The sequence below is a fragment of the Onychostruthus taczanowskii genome, unplaced genomic scaffold (genome assembly GCF_017590055.1).
Source record: "Onychostruthus taczanowskii isolate IOZ18803 unplaced genomic scaffold, ASM1759005v1 scaffold22, whole genome shotgun sequence".
Classification (NCBI taxonomy): Eukaryota; Metazoa; Chordata; class Aves; order Passeriformes; family Passeridae; genus Onychostruthus; species Onychostruthus taczanowskii.
The window spans coordinates 10,382,842-10,406,351 of NW_024499462.1; the positions used below are offsets into that span (position 1 = coordinate 10,382,842).

Consider the following 23,510-nt stretch of genomic DNA (forward strand, 5'->3'; position numbering starts at 1 on the left):
TCTGACTTCAATGAAACTGTCCACCTGTGTAAAGTATGATTATGTGCAGGTCTTAGCAAGATTTGGACTTAAATAAACTAAAGAGTCTAGTTGGGAGAGAGGCTTTTCACTTAACTTTTTTCCTGTGCTGTAGAAACCAGCTCTGTTAGGACTTTACTAAGCTTCCAGTCTTCACATGAAACCCTTGACAGGAAGGATCCCATGCAGCATCCTTCACATCTTTTGGTACCTTTTCTTGCAGCTGGACATTAATGTTGCCTGCTGGAATTACACACACAAAGTAGTTTCCCACCTCTCTCAAAGTTTTCCTGGAAAGAGAGAAAAACTATTCAGAAAAGAGGGGTTTCAATTCTATTGCTTATAAAACACTAAAAATGTGCTGGATGAATGGCTGGAGAGACATATTCCTTTGACACAATTTCTCTGTTTTTGAGAAATACTGTAAGGTCCTACCCAAATGTGTTTATGTTTTCACAATTGCTTCTTCCTCTTCTGCTTTAAGGTATCTTCTGCTTCAGCTAGAGAAAAATAAAAGAGGGTGAAGGAGGTGGATAATACCGTACATCAAATATGTGATCTCACACTTAAACTATATTTAAGCATCCCAAAACTGTTATAAATTTATGGTAACTCAAATTTATTATTATTTGCTGTTCAACATCTCAAAAGCAATCCCACTATTATGAAGGTGTACTATTTTGTGCATTTCTGATGCTGAGGAATAAAAAAACTGCATTCTTTTTATGAGCATTAATTATACACCAGGCAAGGAAGCAATTGCCTCTGTGTTATGAAATATTAAATCAAAATGCTTCCTGTTCCCAGATGTCCCAGAGATAAATACAGCAGTATTTTGAAGCCCCACTTGGAGCTGTTTTCCCTGCAAATTTATAGTTTTGTCTCCATTTTCAGAAAACCCTGTTTTATGTGAAGTATAGCACTCTTGGTAGTTTTTAAGGAGCATACTCCTCTGGAGTTGCCTATGTAGGCAACAACTCTTATGTAGATTGCACACAAGGGATCTGAAGTTGAAAGGCTCCTTTAAGATGACAAATGGGTTGAAAGTGTTATTGTCTTTGATTGCATGCCTTACATCATCTGTATGTAGGAATAAGAGAGCTATACTTTATCTTTAGCCATTTTATAAATATTTAAGTCCTTAGAGTTGCCTAAAGATATTAAAGCATATTTTACAGTAGTTGGAATATAAATATTATATATAGCACAAGATACCAAAGTAGTTTAATGAATTCATAATTTTCTGTTCACTTTTATTGGAATGTGTTTTATGTTCCAAAACTTCCATTTAAAGAATAAGAGCCCATTCTGCTCCCTGACAAGATGTGAACTGATAGTGAGCATTATCAAGGTTCCCTTAAATGCTGATATGAGGCTGCAATTAGCAAGAGAAAAGGGCACATGGGTATTAGAATGTACTCACCCACCTCTGTGTTTTAACTTTAAAAAAAACTATTTTTAAGAAACCATATGTAAGTCTTTAAGAAAATGTAAGGTGTTTTGCATATCCCTCTGTGTATTTTCTAAAAGTTCTTAATTGCATAAGAAGATGCATATCTAGATCCAATTATACTGAGGAAAATTTTTTAAATTTGAAGTTTCAAAAATAATCAACCATAGAAATCTTATGACATTAAATGTGTAAAAGATCTGTGTTTCATGGCTTTGAATACAAAGGTATGTTGTTATAATTCTAAATCTTTCAAATTCCCATCAAATATAAAAAATTCTTTTTAATATTTCACAGTTTAACTATGTCCCAGTAGGAGTCCATGCTGGGTAATGCTTGCTAATTACCCACAACAAAAGTAGACACACAATGCTGGTAAATTACCTGACCCTTTGCATTTTAATGAGACAACAAGGATTTCATGAAGTGATGTTGTTTCAGTGGTTAATGGTGTCAGCAATGTTGTAATTGTAGGCTGAGGCACATTAGCTGCACAACCACATGTAGGAAGAGTTTCTCTCAACAGGCCCTTTGGAGAATAGAACAGGGTATTATCATTAAGCCTATGTCATTTGCATGCTGCTAATCACTTACTTTATTATCTTGTGTATCCATTGTCTTGCTTTAATTGCTCTTTAAATGAAAATTAAAAATAGTTCCAGTGCCCACGATACTTGTGATAGCATCTTGATTATGAAGATAACTTCAAGAAAATGGAACATATAGATAATATATTGCAGGAATACAAGATAGTTTGAAAGTAATGTACCACAGCAGGCAGCCTCATGAGCGTAATTCTGGTGTCTTTCTTTGCTTCACTACGTATTGTTTGCTTAATAAATGGTTATTTATATTCATAAAGGTGATGGGGTTTTTCTTGAGATCAGTGTCACTGGTTTTGCTTTACTGTGGAAGAAGATACAAAACATCGGTATCTAGCAGGCTTTACCAGTCTAATAGCAATACAGGAGAAAGCTAGATTTTTGTTCTTTCCAGTTAAATCCTAGTCTGTGATCTCCAAAGCAGAAAAGCAGAATCTATCACCTGCTAGTGATTTTTAGAACTTTGACAGCTTTAGATAAAATTTATAAAGTTCTTGGCATTCTGTTTTCAAGACAGACCTCTTGATTTAAGTTTGACATGATTAAATGTGAGACAGCCCAGGCTTTCCATAATAAGCATTTTCTAAAAGATTGTTAGCTTCTGGTTATCAAGAACCTGCTAGTTCTTTCAGCATCTGCAGGATAGGATATTCAGGCTGACTTGAGGCACAGCCTTTGTTGGAGAATCAATACTGAGGCGCTCCTAATAATACATTCTTTTTGCAGCTTTTCAACATGTGAACAAACCAGAGCTGGAAAAGTAAATTATTAATTTTGTAAATGTTATAGTAGGAATTTTTGTTGAAGTTCTGAATTAGTTATTGTAATTTCTATTCAACACACCCAAATAAGTTTGTGCCTAATGGGAGTTTTTGTAGTGGCTTATTTAGAGACAAGATTAAGATCTTACAAAATGTCTGTAATGTCATAGCAATATGTGATCTTTTGCAAACTTTGCTTAGAACTTTGAAGCAGATCCTGTGGAAGTATAATGGAGATTCCACCTTTCATGTTGATTTGAAGTTTGGTTGCTTGCTTAAATTTTCTATTCAACTTTAATTGTCAAATACTCTAAGTACTAATTTAGGAGCATGATTACTGGTTAGTAGTGAGAGGGAAGGTATCCCTACAATGTTAACGCCATATATATTTTCTGTAAGTTTTACAGAGTTTTTACTTAAATGCATAGACAGGCTTGTGGTATGATTGGATGCCCATGTAGGGTTTTCTGTTTCAAAATTCCTGCCAGTCTGCTTGTTCGGGGACTTAGTAATGCAGCTCCAAGAGAGGGCAAAGACAGTCAGACATTTTTGAAACAGCTCCTCTAAAAAAAATAGAAAAAGAGACTAAAATCAGGCTGTGTAGTGTGGGGCCTGAGAAAATATTTCTTGTTTGTTTAATAGATTAATAGGACTAACAATCCTGTAGTTACATTCTTAAGCCATTAGCCACAAATGTGAGCTTGCTCAAAAATAGTTTATGCTATAAAGAAAATCAAATTCAGAACAGGTGCTTGGACACTTCACACACCACTTCAGTGGTGTGTTTTAGAAACTGTGTATATCTGTTGTAAATCCTTAATAATTTGCAAATTGTTCCTATTCTAATTTCTAATTAAATATCTGGTTCTTTAGTGGCAATGTTAACTCATCTGTCTGGACATATCTTCCATTTTCAGTGGAAGATATAGACTGAATTATATAGATAGCGTACTTCTAAAAATTTGGACTGTGTCTAGATTTTTTTTATGGCAACTTGCTCACCATGTCACGTGTAAATCAGCCTTTACAACTTATCTGCAGATTTATATTTTAGATTGGCCCAAAATTACCACTTCTTAAACTACCTCACTAGCGACAAAAGCCCACATTGCAACTTGAATATTTATTCTCAGAATCCTATCAAATAGTAATAAATAGACTAAAGACTCTCAGAAATATTCAAAATGCCTAATTGAAAGGAAAGCTATTTCCACTTATATTGGTACTAATGAAATTAAAACAAGGAAGAAAACATTTTATTTTGAATCAACCCATTTAACTCTCTACTGAGCAATAATGGATAGGAAAGTTAATACATTAAGTGTTTGTAGAGATTAAAGTAGTATTTAGATTCATGGATCATAATAAGTAGTCAGTGTGAAAACCAAAAAACCACAATAAAACAAAACAAAACAAGTAAAACCCCACAAAAAAACACTGGAAGTTTTCAGGATGTCTATACTGTGACTAGATACTCTAGTATACATTTTATGATTGCCATTTAATTTTCCCTACTTAAAGAATACCACATTACATTTGACTGTTATCACTGTCTTTACCAGCTTGTTTGCTAGTGTAATGGGTTTTGGATCCCATATAAATAAAATAAATAAGGAGCTGCTGTAGAGACACTTCTGCAGATACTTCTTTAAATACAAAAGGACTGAGCTGTCAGAGGTAAGGAAAACTCTTATAGATTTTAGAAAAAACTCTGATAAAATAATGAGTCATTCTGTCATGATAAGGAATTAATTTTCTTTTTAAGATTAATGTTTGTAAGAGGAGAAAGACAGTGAGCCAAAACAGTGCAGACTTAGCAATGGAATTTTCTCTTAAGAGCAGACTTTACCTCACTGGTTTTCTGAACACCTTTCCTTTTTCTTGATGTACTTGAGCAAATTACCTCTTTATTTACACTGCCGACTGTATGCTTTGGATATAGCCATCAGAGGCATAGGTTGCTCTCTGAATTCTTGATTCTCACTGAAGCAGGGGTTTCCACACTTTACAGATGGGGTGAACCCAGTGGCACCAGTGGTATCGCTGCTGATCTTCAGGCAGTTTTATTGACACATCCTTAGGCATTAGCATCCTTAGGTATTATCAGCTAATAATATAGCTACATGTTACTACTGGTACAGCATTCAAGAATACTCAATTAAAGAGCTACTTCAGATTCCTCCTGATTCCACAACTGTGCACTTTCTTTTTGGTTTTTTAAATGGGGGGGGGGGGGGAAAGGAGTAGAAAGAAAAGGTTGTGTGATTATTTGTGCTTTCCAAGGGAAGGTTGGTTGAGTTAGCTTTGTATAGACTGGTATAATTAAAATCAACCTGATACTCATTTTCACTCATGATATCTACAAAGATGTCTTTAACAGACGTGCTGCTCTGAAGTTGTGTGCTACAAAAGGCAGTATTTGAATGACAAAGAGAATGAGTGGGGGGATTTTTTCCCCTATTTATGATGTTCAATTTGGAGCACTGGTAGAAAGTTTTGGTTTGCAGAAAATCTTTGTAGTGGCATGCTGAAAGCTTGAGTGCCAGAATTAAATTCCATGTTAAAACCTCTTTTAAAGAAAATATACCCACACATGAACAAAGGATCCATGTTCCTTAACTATGAGGATTTAATAAAGCCCTGAAATTTTTAGAATACTTTTTTTTTTTTTTTTTTTTTAATCACCTGCCTACTGGAGCTTGACTATTTGAATAAGACAACCTGTCCACTAAAAGCTTCTCTAGGATTTGGTGAAATCTGGCAGGACAGGACATATGCACAATGTGCTCTCTAGTCAGCAGGTTTTGAGAAGTTGCATTTTACAATACAGAGTAATATAGAAGAGGAGGTTTTGTATACTTGCAAATAGATTAGACTGGAAATATGCAGGAGGGCCTATGAAGCATACCTGCCAGATAAATTAGAGGTGGTCTTGATCTGAATCCAATGTGTCTTAAAGCTCAGCTCTGGGAATTCAGTTCAGATGTCTTTGATAAAATGGGGCTATAGCCTTCACAGCTCAATCTTTGATCCCCAAGACAGCCTTAGTTTTGACACAGCCTGTAGAGAAATTAATGATATTTTACTATAGGTTTCCAGCTCAGTTCCAGCTTGCGTAATTTGCAAGTCTGCTGGCACTATTTAGCCCACACAGACCATGAAGTCGACCGTAAGTAAGTCCAAGTTGATGGAAAATCAATATTGCTAGAACAGAGTGACAGATGTTGATTATCATAAAATGTCTGTTTAAGCATTTTGTATGTATCCATTTCCTCACTGCAAACACCTGAATTTTTTGTAGAACTTACAAAGTAATTGTACTTAAAGATGTGGACTCGTCTGCTAAAGAAATTTTCAGAATACATATTCCAAAAAATGACTGCTGTCGTTATTACTGTTGCTGCTCAGGGGAGCTATTCAGATGCCTCATTTATTGGAGCTTAATAGATTAAAAGTCCAAATTGAGTCTCATGATATAAACCTAATCAAATTCTAATCTGCATAATTTTCCCATAAGCAGCAATGGGAAATTTGTTTAATTTATGTTTCAGTAGTTGCCAATCAGATGTTGGACAACACTGTTATTTTATTTTTCAAATATTTAAATTGATTACTTGCTATAATATCTGTCTTTGCTCTTCCTTTTACACTAAGGAAAAATTTACTTTTTTAAATATAATTACATAATGTAGTGTCTCATCTAACATGCCAATATATCATTTTTAGTGGTGAGTTTTCCATTTTGTTTCTAGTTACTGAATACCTGTCTCTCTAAACTAGGTAATGTAGCTTAATTTTTTTGATAATTTTTATTCAGCATATTTATTTTTGCCTGAGGTCTAAATATGCAGAGTTGATTAATGATTAAACTGAAAGGAGTTTGGCATTGTTATATACTAAATCATTTTAGCTGCAAACCTGTGCTACAGTTAGATGCTACCAACTTTGTGCTCTAGAAGCACCTAGTGTAGAAAACTATTACATAGTAAATGAAGAGTAGGAACAATTAAAATATAAAGTTTGTAAAAAAGTAGCTAAAAAAGGGGAAATTTAATTTTGTTTACTGCATAGAGAAACAGAGTTTCTGTTCAGGCAGATTGAGGGTAGTGCTATGGCTAGTAACTACATATTATCTTACTTAAAGTGAGAAAAACAGGAAGAATTGAACATTAAGGCTGTGCTCTGCAAAGTATTAGTAAAGAAAGCCCTCTTTTTTTTTGGTAGTTTTGGGTTGTGTAAGCTTGTGGTGAACCTTGGCAGAGTTAGGGTTTGGGTAATTACCACATAAGATTTTGTAAAGGGAAAAAGATTCCTACAAAGCCAACAACAACAATAGCAAAAAAAAAAAAAAAAAAAAAAAAAAAAAAAACAAAAAAAAAAAAAAAAAAAAAAACCCACCAAACTAGGCAGTTTCAGATGGACTTCATTTTTTGGGATGTGTATGATAGTGAAACTAAAAATGGCACTTAAACTGGGAAAAGATTTATATAAGTACCTGTTAACAGACCTCTCTAAGTTATACATGATTCTGCCATAGGCTTAAAATATTACACTTTTCTAATATATTATGCTGTTCACAATTGAAATGGAATCAATGTGGTGTGATTCAATGCTATACCTCAAGATGATGAAACTCCAATCCTTCTCTTGATCTTTGTTTTTACAGCTTAATCCTACCTTGTTAGAGCAGCCCAAGAACCAGCAGGCCTATAAATCATTTATACTTTCAGCACACGGGGCCACTAACTCATCCAGGAATGGATCTCACACTTTGGGGAGTGGAAACTAGCATGGAACCCACTGCCCTGTGCTTCCATGAGAGCTTTGATTTGGATATTTTTACTGTAGGTTTCTGTAATCCAGCAGAAAGTGAGCAAAGGGACATTAGAGAAGAGCGCTTTCTTGGCAGAAAATGGCAGCTGGTTCTCTGTGACGTTGTCTCTCAGGGTTCAAAGCTCCAGTGTTGTTCCAATCCCAAAGCATTGGAGGGTTGCTAAAGTTGAGAAAGATGTCCTTCTTCAGCTTCCACTCTCAGTAGATTTACCTTGGCCTGTGTTTGGGCCTGGAGCGTCTCTGAAGATGCTCCCTCTCTCTGAGAGAGCTGAGAGCTTATGTAGTCACATCTGGCCTCCCACATTCCTCTCCTTTTCCAGACCTTTAGTGATAATCTCCAAGAGATTATTAGATATTCAGCACAAATCGCAGTAAAAGTCAGAACTGGAGCCAGAATTTAGGATTTCCAGGTTCTCAGGCCAAACTACAACTCTCTGTCTCAGACCCCATGGGACACTGAAGCTAGAATTGTTTCTAAATTGAATGGCTGTAACAGATTCCCATGAATGTCAGCAGCTCTTTAGTTGCATGACTGCTGCTGAACTTTCCAGGTATACCCAAGGGCTGTACTTTGGAGAATAACAGGTATAGTCTATCATTCAATTGAATTCACAGGAATATTAATGACATTGTCAGCAAACAGTAGCAAAGGGATACAACTGTGAGGTCCTTTTTGAGAATTATTTCTTTTTGGCTGGCTCTGCTTAATGAAAATACTTGTCCCATATTTCTGCATGATAACCTGCCGAGGGCGTGTTTGGCAGTTCACCACTTATGTGTTATTCATATATGCTCAAAATATTATTGTTGTCTCATATTCCTCCGGTGAACCAGAGGTAGCTGAATGTACATATGCTTTTTAAATGATATTTGAGGACTTTAGTGCATGTATCACCCAGTGAATGCCATGACATCTTTCCCTAAAATAGCATTATTTAAAGGGCGCTATCCGTTTAGAAGGTGCTTTAATAACAAGGCCACAACCTTTAGGTATGTCAAGTGGATTTTCATTTTGGGATAGTGCCTTCTGCCTGCACAGAGTTCCAGTTTAGTAATATATATATATTTGAAAAGGAAGAGAGGAAAAGAAGAAAGGGGCAGAGAAAAAGGGGAAGAGAATCATAAAGGATCCATTATAATCCTTAAGAACAGAGGATATCTTACAAATGTAGCATAAAAATCAATTTTTGTGAATATGCCCATCTGGGTCTTGGTGGAGTCAGTGGAACAGAAGCAGTGCACATCCACAAGACAAATTTCCCTCTACATTAAAACCCCAGTGAACCTTTGTTGGTCCCCTCAGCAAACTCTAGTATATTTACTGCTATAAGGAGCAAACTTTCCTGCATTTTATGGAACATTACAGTTAGTGCCTCCCTGGGAGGACCATGAGTCAGCCTGGCTCAAGGGGCACAGAGCTCCCGAGCCCAGTGCTGCTCATCCCTTTGTAGGTGGTATTTTGTAAGGGCAGTGAGGTTTTACAGCTACCTGGCCGTGCTGAGCTCACAGCAGGGGAGCCATGCATCCCCTGGTAAAAAGGGCTTGCTTCATATTACTGAGGAAATTTCCCCTGCGTTCTCTTTCCATGAAGGTGAGAACGTCTTTAAGACTTAGATTGTTGCTCCTGATGCAATTGATTGTTTTTTGCCTACTTCTGTGTGCAGTAGTAACTTAGAGGGAGCTGGGAAATGCTCTTTGCTCAAAATCAAGACGTTAAACCATCAGCTTTCTGCAGAGAACTGCAGGAGGCTCAAACTCCTGCAGAGCACATAGCTGAGGATGGACATGGGAGTCCCTGCCTGTTGGGGAGGGACGCTGCTGCCAGGAGAGAAGCTGTGACTGCTGACTGCCAAGCCTTACTGATTTGGGGCATGTCAGGAGCCCAAAACCTGTGTTCCTCTCAGAGCTGTGATAGTCTTAATCCACTGCTTGGCAGTATCTTGTTTCAGAGACAGATAGGGGTGGGCTGCCTCCTTCCTCAGTTTGATCAGGGAGACCTCATTGCTCTCTCCAGCTACCTGGAAGGAGGTTCAAGTGAGCTGAGAGTTGGTCTCTTCTCCCTGGTAACAAGTGAAAGGACAAAAGGAAATGGCCTCAAGATGTGCCAAGGGAGGTTTAGATTGGATATTAGTGAAAATGTATTCTCTATAAGGGTTGCCAAGCATTGGAACAGGCTGCCCAGGAAAACGTTGGAGTCACCATCCCTGGTGGTATTTAGGAGACGTTTAGTTGTGACATGGTTTAGTGGTGGACTTGGTAGTGCTGGGTTAGTGGTTGGACTTGATGATTTTAAAGGTCACTTCGAACTTAAATGATTCTGTAACTCTTTATGTTATAGTGATTGTCACTATAGCCAATGGTGGTGAGTTGACTGTGACTGACAGCTAAGTTCCACAGTGAGAAAAAAGCTCATGGCCTGAGATTAAGCCAGTTTAATAAATGAGGAAAACCAAAACAAGCCACAAAAGAAAAGAAAAATTCAAGTGACACCAAGTGAACCACTCACCCAGTACAGCAGTTCAGTATCAGATGCAGTGACGACTGGAACAAAAATATGATTTTGCTTTACCTCCAATTGTTGGCAAAGAGAATTCCCTTCTCCAGAAGTCTCCCCACTGTCACTGCATTTGCTTCCACAGGCACTGTGCTCAGACTTGCACAGGCATGTGAGTTTTACTATAGAGGTTGATCCTGTTAAGCAGCTGTAGCCAGAGCTCCCCCAGTTGTTTGTAGAACAAGGAGATACTGTGTTTGTAAGATCACAACTATCAGCCCTGTTTTACGATTTTTATGAGCATTAATGGAACAAGGTTTGGGGACTGAAGGAGAAAATGGAATATGAAAAGGCAAATGAAAAGAGGCTGTGAGGAAAGCATGTCATTTCTAAATGAATGCTCTGTGCAGAGGAATTGAATCTTTTCACAGCTGAAAATGGATCTTAAATCTGATGCCTTAGCTTGTTTCAGCTTCTGTAATGAAATAGAGTTTTCCTAATACCCTGTGACCTGAATTTCTCCCTGCTTTATGGGTGCTATTCCTTGACGTACAAACCTGTATTTTCTCAAGTCAGCATTTGATGATGGATGTCAAAATACAGGTCATGTATTATGCATATAGCATTACCGATTTAAGGTGTTTACTTGTCAAGTTGAAGAAATTCAAAAATGTCACATTCACTGAATCTGCACAGCTGTCACTTGTAGTTTTTCATGCCTTTAAATGAAAGTTCTGATAAAGCAGGTTAGTTTCCTGCACTTTTTTTTCATTTCTCTTCTGGAGGGAAAAAATAGACAGGCTGTGTATGGAAATTAGTTTGTGACTTGGGAGCAGGAATGTGTCTTGAAGGTGTTTGATAGCTTGTGACTCCAAACCTAAGCACACAAAATCCCCAAATATTTTCTTTTCCTGGAAATACTCCACGATTTTTATATTTCTTAAAAGTAAATTTCTAGAAGTGTCTGAATTAAGTATGAGCAAGGAAATTAAATTATCAGATACTTCTCATGTCTTTCAAGACAGTAGGATGAAACATATTACCGTATGAGTCTATTTTTCATTCAAGGAGAAAACACAATCCCTTTAACATGCTTCCTGCATTTCAGACTGAATGCACTATGTGTGCAGTGTGCAATTACAGAGCTTCTGACAGTCTGTGTCTAACAAAAATGCCACATTTACTTCAATCTTCTGACACTATCCCAGGAAGACAAATATTCTAAGGGTTAGAGAGGTGGCTACAAATGGCCTTCGATGGAGAGTGTGCGTTTCTCTGTGTATGTGCAGTGAAGGGGAGGCAGGAAGAACTTGCACATTTAGCTGAGTTACACTAGCTTGCTTCAATTTGCCTGTAACTGGTAGGAAAATACTGCGGTGCTCCTACCACCTGAAGGGCCTGAAGGTAGTTCAGGGAGTGCATCCCCAGATGTGGGGGGAAAGGCTTCAGGAAAAAAGGGAGAAGCAGAGTCTCCAGGGATACTCTGAGCAGTGCAATCCCTGGAGTGCAAGGGAACAATATTAGTTTTGTTTACTTTTATATAAGTGAGCATGAAAAGTCATCATGTTGCCATTTTGACTTGTAATTCAGCAGGGGACCCAAGTGAGCCTGCCACCTTACCTGCTCAAGGAATCTGCTGTTACCTGAGCTTTTTCTAATGTGACAAAGGCTGTATCCTGCATCTCCTAAAAGAATGCATTCCATAATAGAGTACAAAACACTGGATCCTGCTGCAGAAGGAGGTGTCACACTAATACTCACCTGTCTTCGGATAGCATGTCCTCCCCTTGGAGTCCCACTTTAATTTTTCTGCTGTTGTGAGAGTGTCAGTGTTACCTGTAACTTACAAGGTGGTGACTGAAAGACCTTTGTCAGACTCTGTGAGCCTGAGGAATCTCAGGCTCTGCCATGAAGAGGTAAACATTCAAAGAGCCAAAATCGATCTCAGTCATAGTGCCAGATACAAGGAAACATCTGCAAACCGAAACTGGCTGGGACTGCAACTCGCTGTCACCAAGCTGGTCTTCCTGAGTTCAGCACCACAGGTGGTGTTACATGGCTGACTGTTAACATTTCCAATTGCCTGTAAGAAATCTGCTTTATAAAGGTTTTCTATCCACTGGTAATATTATATAGAATTGCTCTGCTGACTTAGGTTTCTCTATGACAATGTTTTTGTCATTGAAGATATCATATCCACTTCTTTTCTCCTGAGGAATTTCTTCACAGGCTTTTCACTCTCTTTTTAAGCTATCTTGTTTGTACAATCAACATGTTGCATCTAGTTTTCTTGTGACAGTCAGAATGAAATTCATACCAGTACCTTCTGCAGAGCTAAGAAAGTCTCTTCCCAGTGATTCTAGTTTTATTACCTGTATATTCTCTATGTGATACAGACAAAACATAGAGATGGATGAATGGAAGGAGAAAATTAAATCCCATGAAATCAAGGAGCCCAGATCTAGTGGTCCTTGTAGTTTAGGGGCAGTTTAAGAGTGATGTAATTATCACTGGAAAAGAACTGTAAGTCCTAAAGACAATATAATACCAGTATGATGTGCTAACAGCTACAATTTAGTTTAGAGATTTCCTGGTTTGTGAATTGGTCCCCAAATAGAAGAAAGGTAAGGTATCATACCATCTTCCTGTGAATTCAATACCAGGTGAATGTATCAATGAATTTAATGGAGCAAAACAATTTCCACACTGCAAGAGGAAAGTGAATTTAAGTCAGGAATTAATTTGGCTGTGATTAGTTGAGAATAAGTGTATGGAGAATTCAGCACTAGTGACAAAGGACCAAAAGTCTGTCACCTGGGTATCAGGTGTGAAGTCAAATAACTTGGGAATAATAAGGCAAAAAAAAAAAAATGGAATGTCTTTTAAGTGTGGTTTAAACTAAGCTTGGCTCAATTTTATTCCTAGTAGAAAAATATTTGTTTAAAAATGCTGCCGTGATACTGGTCTATATGAAACCATAAAGTCACTTTGTAGCTTTACCATCACTTCTGCAATGACATTAAATGAGCATTCCCATGTTTTCTGTAGCTTTACTGGACAAGGGGGATGGAATGCATTAGTCTCAGTGGTGAATTTCCAGTCCTGCTATTGCATGGGCTTTTGTATAACTACCCATTTTTTCAGTACTTAGAATCAAACTCCAAAAGGTTTTGCTTGGGTATTATTTGTTTGAAGAAGAAAAAAAAAAAACAAAAAAAAACCCAAAACCTATAAAAACCACTCCTCAATGTCAAGAGCTCCATTTCAAACTCTACAGAATCTGGCTGAAAACAGTCTTTTTTAAAGGTGAATGTTGCTGGTCTCCAGATTTTTTTTTTCTGTGAGTGCCTTCCAACATGTTTGTTCTCCCACCTTTGTTTCCTTCAAATTGTCACTCTTTCCAGTTCTTTTCAAGCAATCCTCTCACATAGCATTTGAAAACCTGTGTCTTTTTCCTTTCATACTATATTTTTGTCTTGTAGACTGAACCCTTCCATCCCAGTATTCCTACAATTGTAATCCTCATAGAAATGCATATTATAAATGGTACACAGAAATTACAAAAATTACAAAAACCCTATCATGTGTGGGTGGTAGTGCTCTTAGCAGACAGATAATTTTGTATCTTGATTTCTGATCAAACCTAGAACTGACTAATGGAAGCAGTTTATTCCTCATGGTTGTAATACCATTTACAAACAGTACTCTTTAAAATGTTAATTGCTGGTTAAGGAAAGGTGTTTGCTTCGGATTTTTTTTTTTTTTTTTTTTGTGTAGTTTGTCCCCTGTAAACTTCCTCTATTTTTTTTTTTCTTTTAGGTTTTACACCTCCTGGGATGGATAGGTCATCTCCAGACAATAGTCCAGTCCATGGCCTTTTACGTCAACCCTCCATTACAACAGGAGCCAACATCCCTATTATAACAGAGCTAGGTAAGAAAAGCTAAAATTTGTCCTTCCATATACATTCCCATGTCTTTTTCTCACTTTCCTTGTTATGCAGATACAGAAAAATTACCCATACTGGATCTTACACTGTTACATTTTCTCTTTTGATAACTGTTTTAAATTACTCTCTCTAAAGGAAGTTTAGTAACAGTTGGTTCACTTTATTTGAATAACTAAAATATATTTCCCTCCTTTGGGTTTTCTCCATTTTCTTAAATAAATATCCTATCAGACAAGATGCTTTTTGCATAGTGTAACAAACAAGCTGGGGTCTTTGGGCTAAGGTTAGAAAAGGAAAAAGGCCAAAGTATAAGCAGATATTTCCTGTGCATTTAATCAATTGTAAGAGGCCATTTGTTTATTTCTTCATGGTCCAAAACTGTTTAATCATGTGTAACCAAACTCTGTATAATAGTATGAGATATTTCACTCCTGAGAATATGATGATGGTAGGTAACTAGACTCTGATTTCCACTCTAGCTGTGGGTATTTATGTTGTCAAGCGGTGTGATGTGAAGTGCAGAAGCTGTTCTGTTTTTTTCATGGCAAATACAAACTTGATTTGTGGTCCTTTGTCCTTCTGTTTTCTTTTTCAGTTTTATTTTTTAGAGCCTTACCTGTCTTTTTCCCTTACTTTATTCTCTTTCTGTACTTTCTTTTCCCCCTAAATACTTTACTTACTAGCTAAGCCTGGCAAACTTCTGCCTTTGGTTTCAATCAGTCAGGAAAAAAACAGTGGAACCCACATTCTAATGATAACTGAACTGGGTAAGAAGTGCCTTTTTCCTTCACATCACTGTGTTATTTTCTGTTGTTGTTCTTACTGTCATCAGCTTTTCCTTTATTTATCTGGCTGTATCAGAGGGGCTACCCTCATGGCACTGCTTTGAATGTGTTTTATTTGTGGTTCTGGTTGAAATTTACCGTCTTGTTCTGGTCTTCTTAATGATTTTTTTTTCACGCAGCATCAGTAAACCTTTGATCACACTCGTCTGACCAGCCGGCTGTTTTCATAGCACCTTCTCACCAATTCATTTTTTTTGGCCTAAGTCCCCACCTCCCTGGCCCTCACTCTCCTACACCAATTTTTCTCTCCTTTTCTCTCTTCCTTCTCTTTCTTTTTGTTACTTCAGCCTGTTGTCAGTTTGGTGGACATGCCTTAGCAGCTTTTCACAGGAAGTCCAAGAAGAAGTAAAAGATACCAGAGAAACCCCGAGCATCATACTTTCCCTCAGGCTATTTTTTTTTGTTTATTTTGTAGAGTAAGGCTTTTTCTCAGAAGCTCAGGTTTTGAAGCTGTAGAGGAGCAGCCAAGCTCCTGCATGGTTCCCTCTCAACACAGAGTGCTCTCACCAGCCTTTGGAGCAATGTTTGATGAGCCTTTCCCTATGGCACAGCACCACCTGTTTGCTCCCAGCTCTCCTGGCCCACAAATCCCAGTGGTAACTTGCATCAGGAAGATAAACACACACCTGCAGAATTCATGACAGGTTTTTAGTAGCTCAGGAACTGACCCCACGCTTGGCTAGCACGGTGTCTAACTCAGGTGTTAGTCTGCCAGATGGAAGTGGAAAACGAGTGCTGCTGTCAATAGTGCCTACTCTCAACTAGCAAATCAAACTGAGGTACAAGCTGTTCAAAAAGTACATTTTGATACAGCAGGCTTTCAAATACTGTATTGCTTAAGAATCTGGAGATTAAATTGATAGGTATTGTACTAAAAAAAGAAGTATTATGATCCCGGTGTTTTCTTGGATTAATGTCTTCTGATTCCCAGGGCAGAACATTTCTCTTATTACAATACTAAGGTGTTATGTTTTAACAATTACATCAGGGAGTGCAAGGCAAGAATTCTAAATTCTATCCTCATCTCATTTAGACAGCTATCATGAAGCTTTATCTGCAGTAATTCATGTTTTGTAAGTTAAACATAGCAAGCACAGGAGAATAGAGAGTTTGGAAAATGAGTGGATGTACAAGAAAACTGTATGGGAAGGATTGAAACTGTATGAGAAGGAAGATCAGAATAGCAGGCAGAAAATTTCTGACTTTAGAAGTCCAGAGCTGAAATCTGATCAAGTTAACAGCAGTTCTTATGTTATTTTCAAAGTTTGCTGGGTTGGCTCAGGAGATGTGTTCACATGGGGAATAGGGATATCATCAGCGCGTGCAGTTTCAAATGCTCAAAAAGTTTTTCATTTCCTTTTCTTGCATGGGAACTGAAATTAATTTGTCATTTAGTAAGTTGAAGGGTGTTTCAATGGCATAGCTAAGCAGTCTGTGCTTTCATGCCTGAGGGAGACTAATATGGAAATGAAATATTTCATGAAATATGATCCACTTGATACACTGATCTCAAGGAAACAACTATTTTTAGTTGGAATGAGTTGGAGGCAGAGGGCTTAACTGTGACAATGAAATGCCAGAGAAAGTCAAAATGACAAATACTACTTTATTTGGGCTTTTCTCTAAACCAGCCTGATTTAGATTATTTTTCACTCTGGCTAATGTAGAATTTGTGGCTGGGAAAGTGAAGTTATAGAGACAAATATTTGAACAAAAGGCAGTGCTGCAAGAGAACTGTTCATTCATTCAGATAGATACATGTTAAAGGGACAGTTCATCCTCTTTTGAGCCCTAAGTGCATTAACACCACTCCAGTAAGAATCACAGCAGCACATCTAACAGATGCCTGTGGGCTATATCAGAATTTTATTGACAGCCTCTATTTTACAATGAGGTTCTAACTTTGTATCTTGTGATAGCATTTCACATTAACTGTTCATGCATACAACCTCAGCCACTGTACCCCGCCAATATACCAAGATTGTCTTAATATACAAGTTTATAATATATTTCATTTTGAGCACAGGCAACTGGTGCCACGAAGCTGCTTTACAGGAAAGGGATAGGAACCTGTCAAGAACAAGAGTGTCACCTCTTATGAGCAAGATAACGAGCAACAGAAAATGCACATTTTCACATCCATCTTGATTTCATTTTCAGTGACGTCAAAGACACAAGTCTGTGTTTCCAGACATATGCCGTTTCTTTTTCTTTGGCTGTGTGATGTGTAAGGTCACATGCTGATGACCCAGAAATACCTTTCGATTTTACTCTCAATATTATCATTGTTATTTTCAGTAAATGATTCAAATGTTCAGTTCTTGGACCAAGATGATGATGATGATCCCGACACAGAACTGTATCTCACGCAGCCTTTTGCTTGTGGAACCGCATTTGCTGTCAGCGTGCTGGACTCTCTCATGAGCGCAGTAAGCAAACAAATCCTTTTCATTCCCTTCTACCAGACTTGCTGTGAAAGAGTGTGAAGGTGTAGAATCTTTTCCAAAGGTAGGCAGGAGAAGATGCTTTTTTTTTTTAGGCGTTAAGAGAATCTCAGAACCTAAGCTAGGTTATTTTCTTAGTTGGACACAGAGACTATAATTGAGATATCTAGGACTTCCATGAGTCCACAATTTTATAAGGAAACAGTCTCATGTCAGGTTTTAAGGATCATGCTTTCAAAAAAATATTGTCCCTTCTGCCTAAAATCCAGACTCAAATGCAGTGTGTCAGTCCCTGTGCTCACCATTCTTGTCAGACAACATCAACTGTGTTTTGAGCTTTTAATTTCCTGTAGCTATGAGCTACATACTCTGAGTGCTGGGGGACACTGATAGAACTCCTTGAAAGCCATTGTACACATCTCATTAATTCTATTTGTGTGAAGAGAGGTTATCCTCTTTTTCATATGAATTTTCTTATTAATCAAAACTTCGGTGCATGCCAGAAACTACAGATGGTGGCCTTTGGTTATGTCTACACTGGGGCTTTTGTTTTGCAGCCATAGCACAGTTCTGAAGCAAACCCCTCGGTCATGCTCCTTCTCATCCTCCTCATACTGGCCAAGTTTTCAGACCAGTCTTTCTCTGTGTGAGCTACACTTCGTTCAGAGGGACCTTAAACTGTGCCGATATAGCAAGGACATAGTCTTTTTAAAATCTGAGCATGGGCTTTCTGAGCTCACCATGGGATAAAGTTCCATAGTGCTGGGAAAGGTCTGTTGTGGAACCCAAGTAACACTGTATATGAGCAGATGGGTTTCTCTAAAGGAGCCAAGCCTGACCTTCACCTGAATTCAGAATGAAACTTTTTGCATTTAAGAAGAATTCATAGTGATCTTTAAGATTTATTATTTCATTTGTATTTCATACTTATGTACCTGTATTTTGTAGTTTTCGCTGCTATATTTTCCATATGTTCCATCCACAGATAAATGAGTCTACACAGATAAAATTTTATTCTAATGCCCTAGGAGTTTTCAATAACCTCAGACAATGGTTTTCATGAAAGCTATTTGCAATATTTTGTAGATGTGACAAATTCAGAAAACCTATTCAAGGACTCCTAAACTCTGTACCTCCTCTAATTAAAATCTCTATCTATAAAAGTTTTTGTATATTCACATTATAAATGGGAATAATTTATCATGAAGGTTCCAAATGTTTCTTAGAACTGTTTATCTCTTCCCATTATTATCTAAGTCAATATCTCTGAATGTATTGTTCAGTAGGGAACTTCAGAATGAAGAAAAAGTAAGGTTAATCCTTCTGGTTGCCACAGAAAGAGTGAGATACTGTGGACATCATTGCCTCCTTGTGCAAAAGCGTCTCAAGTAAATAATAGTGATGCAATGAAAAATAGGTACAACATGTCTGTTGAGAAATGTTAATGTTTTTAGTTATTGCTAGCTTTTATTAACTCTTAGTTTTGGACAACATGCCCCTCTGTTTTTGCGGTTCTGTTCTATAAAAGTCCTTTTCCTAAACATTTTGATATCCAAGTGGTCATACTATGTGTCAGGGACAGTGCAGCCTGAAGGCAGAGAAATGTGATAACAAGAGTAGAAAATTCTCTACTTTAAAAAATAGTAATCAAGAAGAAAGGTAAGGATTCAGCCAGTTAGATTTGTTCACTATCCTGCCTTTTCTTTCACCAGTTTTCTGATCAGTGGCAGTGTTATTTTCTCTTTATTCCTCAAAGGCCCAGCAAGGAATTGGAAAAGTACAATTCTTCCTGACCATTCAGAAAGTGTAAAATGTGTGAGATGTTTTCCTTTACTGTCCATATTCTCATGGGGAAGACTTTTACTTCTTCTCCAAGGAAAAGAGTTTTCTCACACAAACTAATCTGTTTTCACTATATTATTTCTTACCTTTATTTTCTTTTTTTCCTAAAGTACACTTGCTTTTAGCAAACAGCTTCTGTTTAATGAGTCTAACTTCATACTTGCCAGCATGGGAAACTGAACCCCAAATCCTAGCTAAATTGTGAGATCTGTAGTCATCCTACAGATTAGTGCTTTAATCCTACTAATTGCACAGGAATTATGTAAGAAGTATATAATGTTCACTCTGCTGTCTTTTGCCAGCTCACTTGGAGACAAGTATATAGTTCTTTATTCTATCTATTTAGTGATTCAGTTGGTTTTACTGCTTATTTTTGATAGAAAAAATCCAATTTATGATCTCTGTTGATATCTCTGCAATGAAAATTCCTTACATAGTGTACAACGCAAGTGTTCATGAACTGTTCCTTTAACAATGAATCTCTTCTCACAGTAGTGGGGTTTTGTAGTAGAGCAGATGCAAGAAAGACTAGAAAGTCCAATGATAGACATGCATATGGTATTATTTCTGACCTGTAGGTCATTTGAAACGTGTATATAGATGTATGTATAGGGAAAAAAGCTACAAAATATATTTAAAATAATTTCCTTAAGTATTCAGTTATTGGACAATAATAATAATAATAATTCTACAGTATTAATCAGTATTTAATTATTATTATTTTACTTTTTAATAGTTTTATAATATTGAAGTAGGGCATTACACCCAACTCACAAATTACAGATTAGAAAATGTGGTAACTTCCTAATTCAAGTCTGAGTGCTGGAGATCTTTACATTCTGCTGGTTTAGCATTATTTCCTGCAAGATGACAGTACTGGACATTTTGAGTTTAAAATTTTCTGTTATTTCCTTATTTCAAAGGTAAAAGGCTTAATGTAGTTTAGTTTTCCAAGTGCCATGTACTGATCATCTGCACCCAGTTTGGCTTTGCAGCAAAGGCAATATTTTCCACAAGCCCAGGATTCAAAGTGCAGTAGCTCAAATACCAATGCTCAGAGGACAATAACAAGCTCAAAACCTATACTATGTTTTTGATGAGTTGGTAGCAGTGATCTCACCAGGTTTGGTTCAAGAGCTTTACTGTGCTCTGTGGGAAGGCTCTGGGCTTGCTTCATGTTTTAACTGTGGCAGTGGCTATTGTTAAAATGCTCCAGCTAACCATTACTATGTCTTTGAAGAGACATCTACTGCCATCAGGTACTTAAATTATATATTAATATTTATTTTGTCATAGCATATGCAAACCCAGGGAAATAATACATGTTGTCTGTCAGTCTCAAGGCAACACCACTTCTGGAAAGCAGAGCATGCCTTCATCGCCAAGTGAAATGTAACTAAAATGTGTGGGATTGGAAGCACCTTTAGATTATGTAACTGGTTTTTAAAAATGTTATCTTCAGCTATGGGAAAGTTATAGCTCATATATATATATATATGTATATATGTATATATATACACACACATATAGCTGCTCAAGTATTTGAGCAGGAGGACTTCTTTTTGGGTCTTGTTGAGGTAGTTCCTGTATGTTCAGGGAACTAGTTTTCAGCACACAGTACCTTCAAAGGTTTGAGCACTTGGCCTGAGAGCCAGAGCTTCCCTGTTCCTCTTTTGGCACTGAAGACACAGGAACTGCATTGGTTCTGGCAGGCTGGTGTCCCTCCCACACCTTCTGCTGCAACAGACCCCAGATGCTGTTGGAGACAAGGATCTCCAGCACCACTTAACATTCACTGCCCTGGAATTCGTTTGCTTGTGCTAGAGCTTCAGGTTTTGGTTTGTTTTCTGTATTACCAAATCCTACTTTTTCTTCATTTAAACAAAAGTACAGAATGGAAGAAAATCATTAAAACAGTTAAAAATTATGTCCCCTACTCGAGAATTCTCCCTAAGGGATCCTCACAGTCTTATTTATACAGAAAAGAAACTGTTCTAATCTTTGATATGAACACAAGACTATTTTCATGCAATTCTGTTCAGAGAATTAGTAAGCAACATCTTGTAACTTAAAGTGTCCCAAACTTCTTTCAAGTTTGGACAAGAGTTTAAGAATTAATAGATTTTCAAATGGTGAAATGCTGTTATTTATTGTCTGCTATTTATTCTGTCTCAAAGACCCTTTTGTTATTGGTATGAATTACGGATGTTAGCTCACTCATTCCTCAGGTTTGGATATATATTATTACTACAACTGAATGAGAAAAGCAACTTAAAATATTTGTTTGAAAGTGAGGTTAAAAACCACAAGTAGTCGAGGAGGAGGAGGAATCTTCTTAAAAGAAATTAATTTAAAAACCCACTAACAAAGACAAAAAAGGCAGATATAACTTGAAAAATGACAATTTTAGTGTAATTATAAATGAGAGGCAAAGTGCTATTAAAGTTAAAACAATATTACTAAAAGATGTGCTAATTTTCAGTTAAATTTTCTGTAGAAGACCAATTAGTTTAAAAGACATGACAGCATTAACTGCAAAACATAAGCACTCTGGTAATTATACTTTAAAAATGATTGAACAAATGGGAAAGCATCCTTGAAACATTTGAAAGAGCTGCACTACAATTCCGAAGCAATGGCTAGGTGGCACTGCTAGCTCAGATATCTGTGTCATTACTTCCTTGCTATTTACCCAGTTTCAGTGTCTATGATGCATTTCTTTTTTCCTGTGTTTAGAATACACCTATTTCATATTCTCATTCCAGATGCTGATTAAAGTGGGATCACACACATGTCTAATGTGGGATTTGGTTAATGACAAGCGCAAACAAGTATTTCTTCAGTTTTGATTTTACACTCAACAAAAGGGATTCTTTTCCATCACTGGAATGTGCCTTGTTACTTTAAGTACAACAGCACCTTTCCAAAGACATTCTGTAGATCAGTTTCTTATAAGTACTGGCATATTCAGGCCATGTACCCTCCCACAGAGCAAGTAGAAGATCACTATCAAATTAATTTCAGTGTATTATTATTCCAAAGGAAATGGATATCAGCTAGTTCAGCTTTTCAGTGTGCCCCTAGTTCCAAACTGGCAAGATGTAATGAGGAGTCTGATTTTTGTGACAATCAAAAGCATGGGCAGACAGATTTTTCTTGAGGAGTGCTAAATTCTTTAGTACAGAAGGAAGCAACCCTGTGTAGCAGAAGGTGAGAAGTTACAGCTTCCTGTTCACCCATCTTTTCTTGCTTATGGTTGGACTTTCTCTGATCAGATGCAATGTTGCAGCAGTTTGTCCTGAAACTTGGAATCTTTTCTCCCAGTGGTTGCAAAAAAAAAAAAAAAAAAAAACCAACAAAAAAACCAAACCAGACAAATCCAAGAAACATCTTTTGGCTGCACTCATCCATCTGATTGAATGGTGCCATGCACATCAGTCATTGTGTGAAACCCAAATTAAGCCATTGTTCCAAAGTAAATGCTGCTTCCTTTGCTAATAAGGGTCTTAGCTTTGCCTTAGAGGTACAGCACAGTGGAGAGAGTTGCCAAAGAGGGCGACTGATTTAATCTCAGGGACATCAAGGAAGAAGTAATTGAAAAATAAACAATCATGCCTGAACGTCTTCTCTCTCTCACAGTGGCAATTCCTATTAAACATCATGTAATCGCTCCAGACTTACATTCCTGCAAGGGGTCACATTGATTTTTCTATAAGTTAAGAGAGGTTTGAGTATTACACTTGAATTGTTACCCAGTGCATCCACATGTGTAAGAGCTGATTTGAGATTAGCTGTTGTTTTAGACTGGCTGAATCTTTGTGAACCTCTGCTCATGTCAGACTACTCCTTACAGTATGCTTTGTGGTTAAAATATGTGGTGCCTTACCCAGGTTAATTTAAATAATTGCAGTTGATGAGATGCAAATATTTGCTTTAGGGCATGTATAACAGTAAGAATATGTTCCTCTCCTTTTAATTTAGTCAACAGGTGAATGGCATATATGCCTATGTAAATAAGCAGAGAAGCTTGAAGTTAGGAAACTTCAATGTAAAGTGAAAAACATTGCTGCGTAGAACTCATTTTCTTCTGTTTTATCTGTCATCTCCAGCAAACAATGAAACTGAAGTTTCATTATACAAAGAAAGAATATCAAAGCAACATGGGTAGGAAGCCAGTTCTGCTTTTTGATCTCAGGATAAAATATTTCAACCTCTACCTCAGTTTACCCATGTATTAAATACAGTTACATTATATGGATAGAGCAATGAATT

General features: G+C 37.2%; 1 protein-coding gene across 22 annotated transcripts in view; it reads left to right on the forward strand.

The window, feature by feature from the left end:
- KCNMA1 (potassium calcium-activated channel subfamily M alpha 1) overlaps positions 1–23,510 on the forward strand; it is a 429,782-nt gene that overhangs the window by 392,911 nt on the left and 13,361 nt on the right. For all 22 annotated transcript variants that reach the window (XM_041405088.1, XM_041405086.1, XM_041405079.1 and 19 more), the window contains 2 exons: positions 13,978–14,091; positions 17,251–17,381. In XM_041405088.1, the coding sequence (XP_041261022.1) occupies positions 13,978–14,091; positions 17,251–17,381 (245 nt within the window). The remainder of the gene's footprint in view (positions 1–13,977; positions 14,092–17,250; positions 17,382–23,510) is intronic.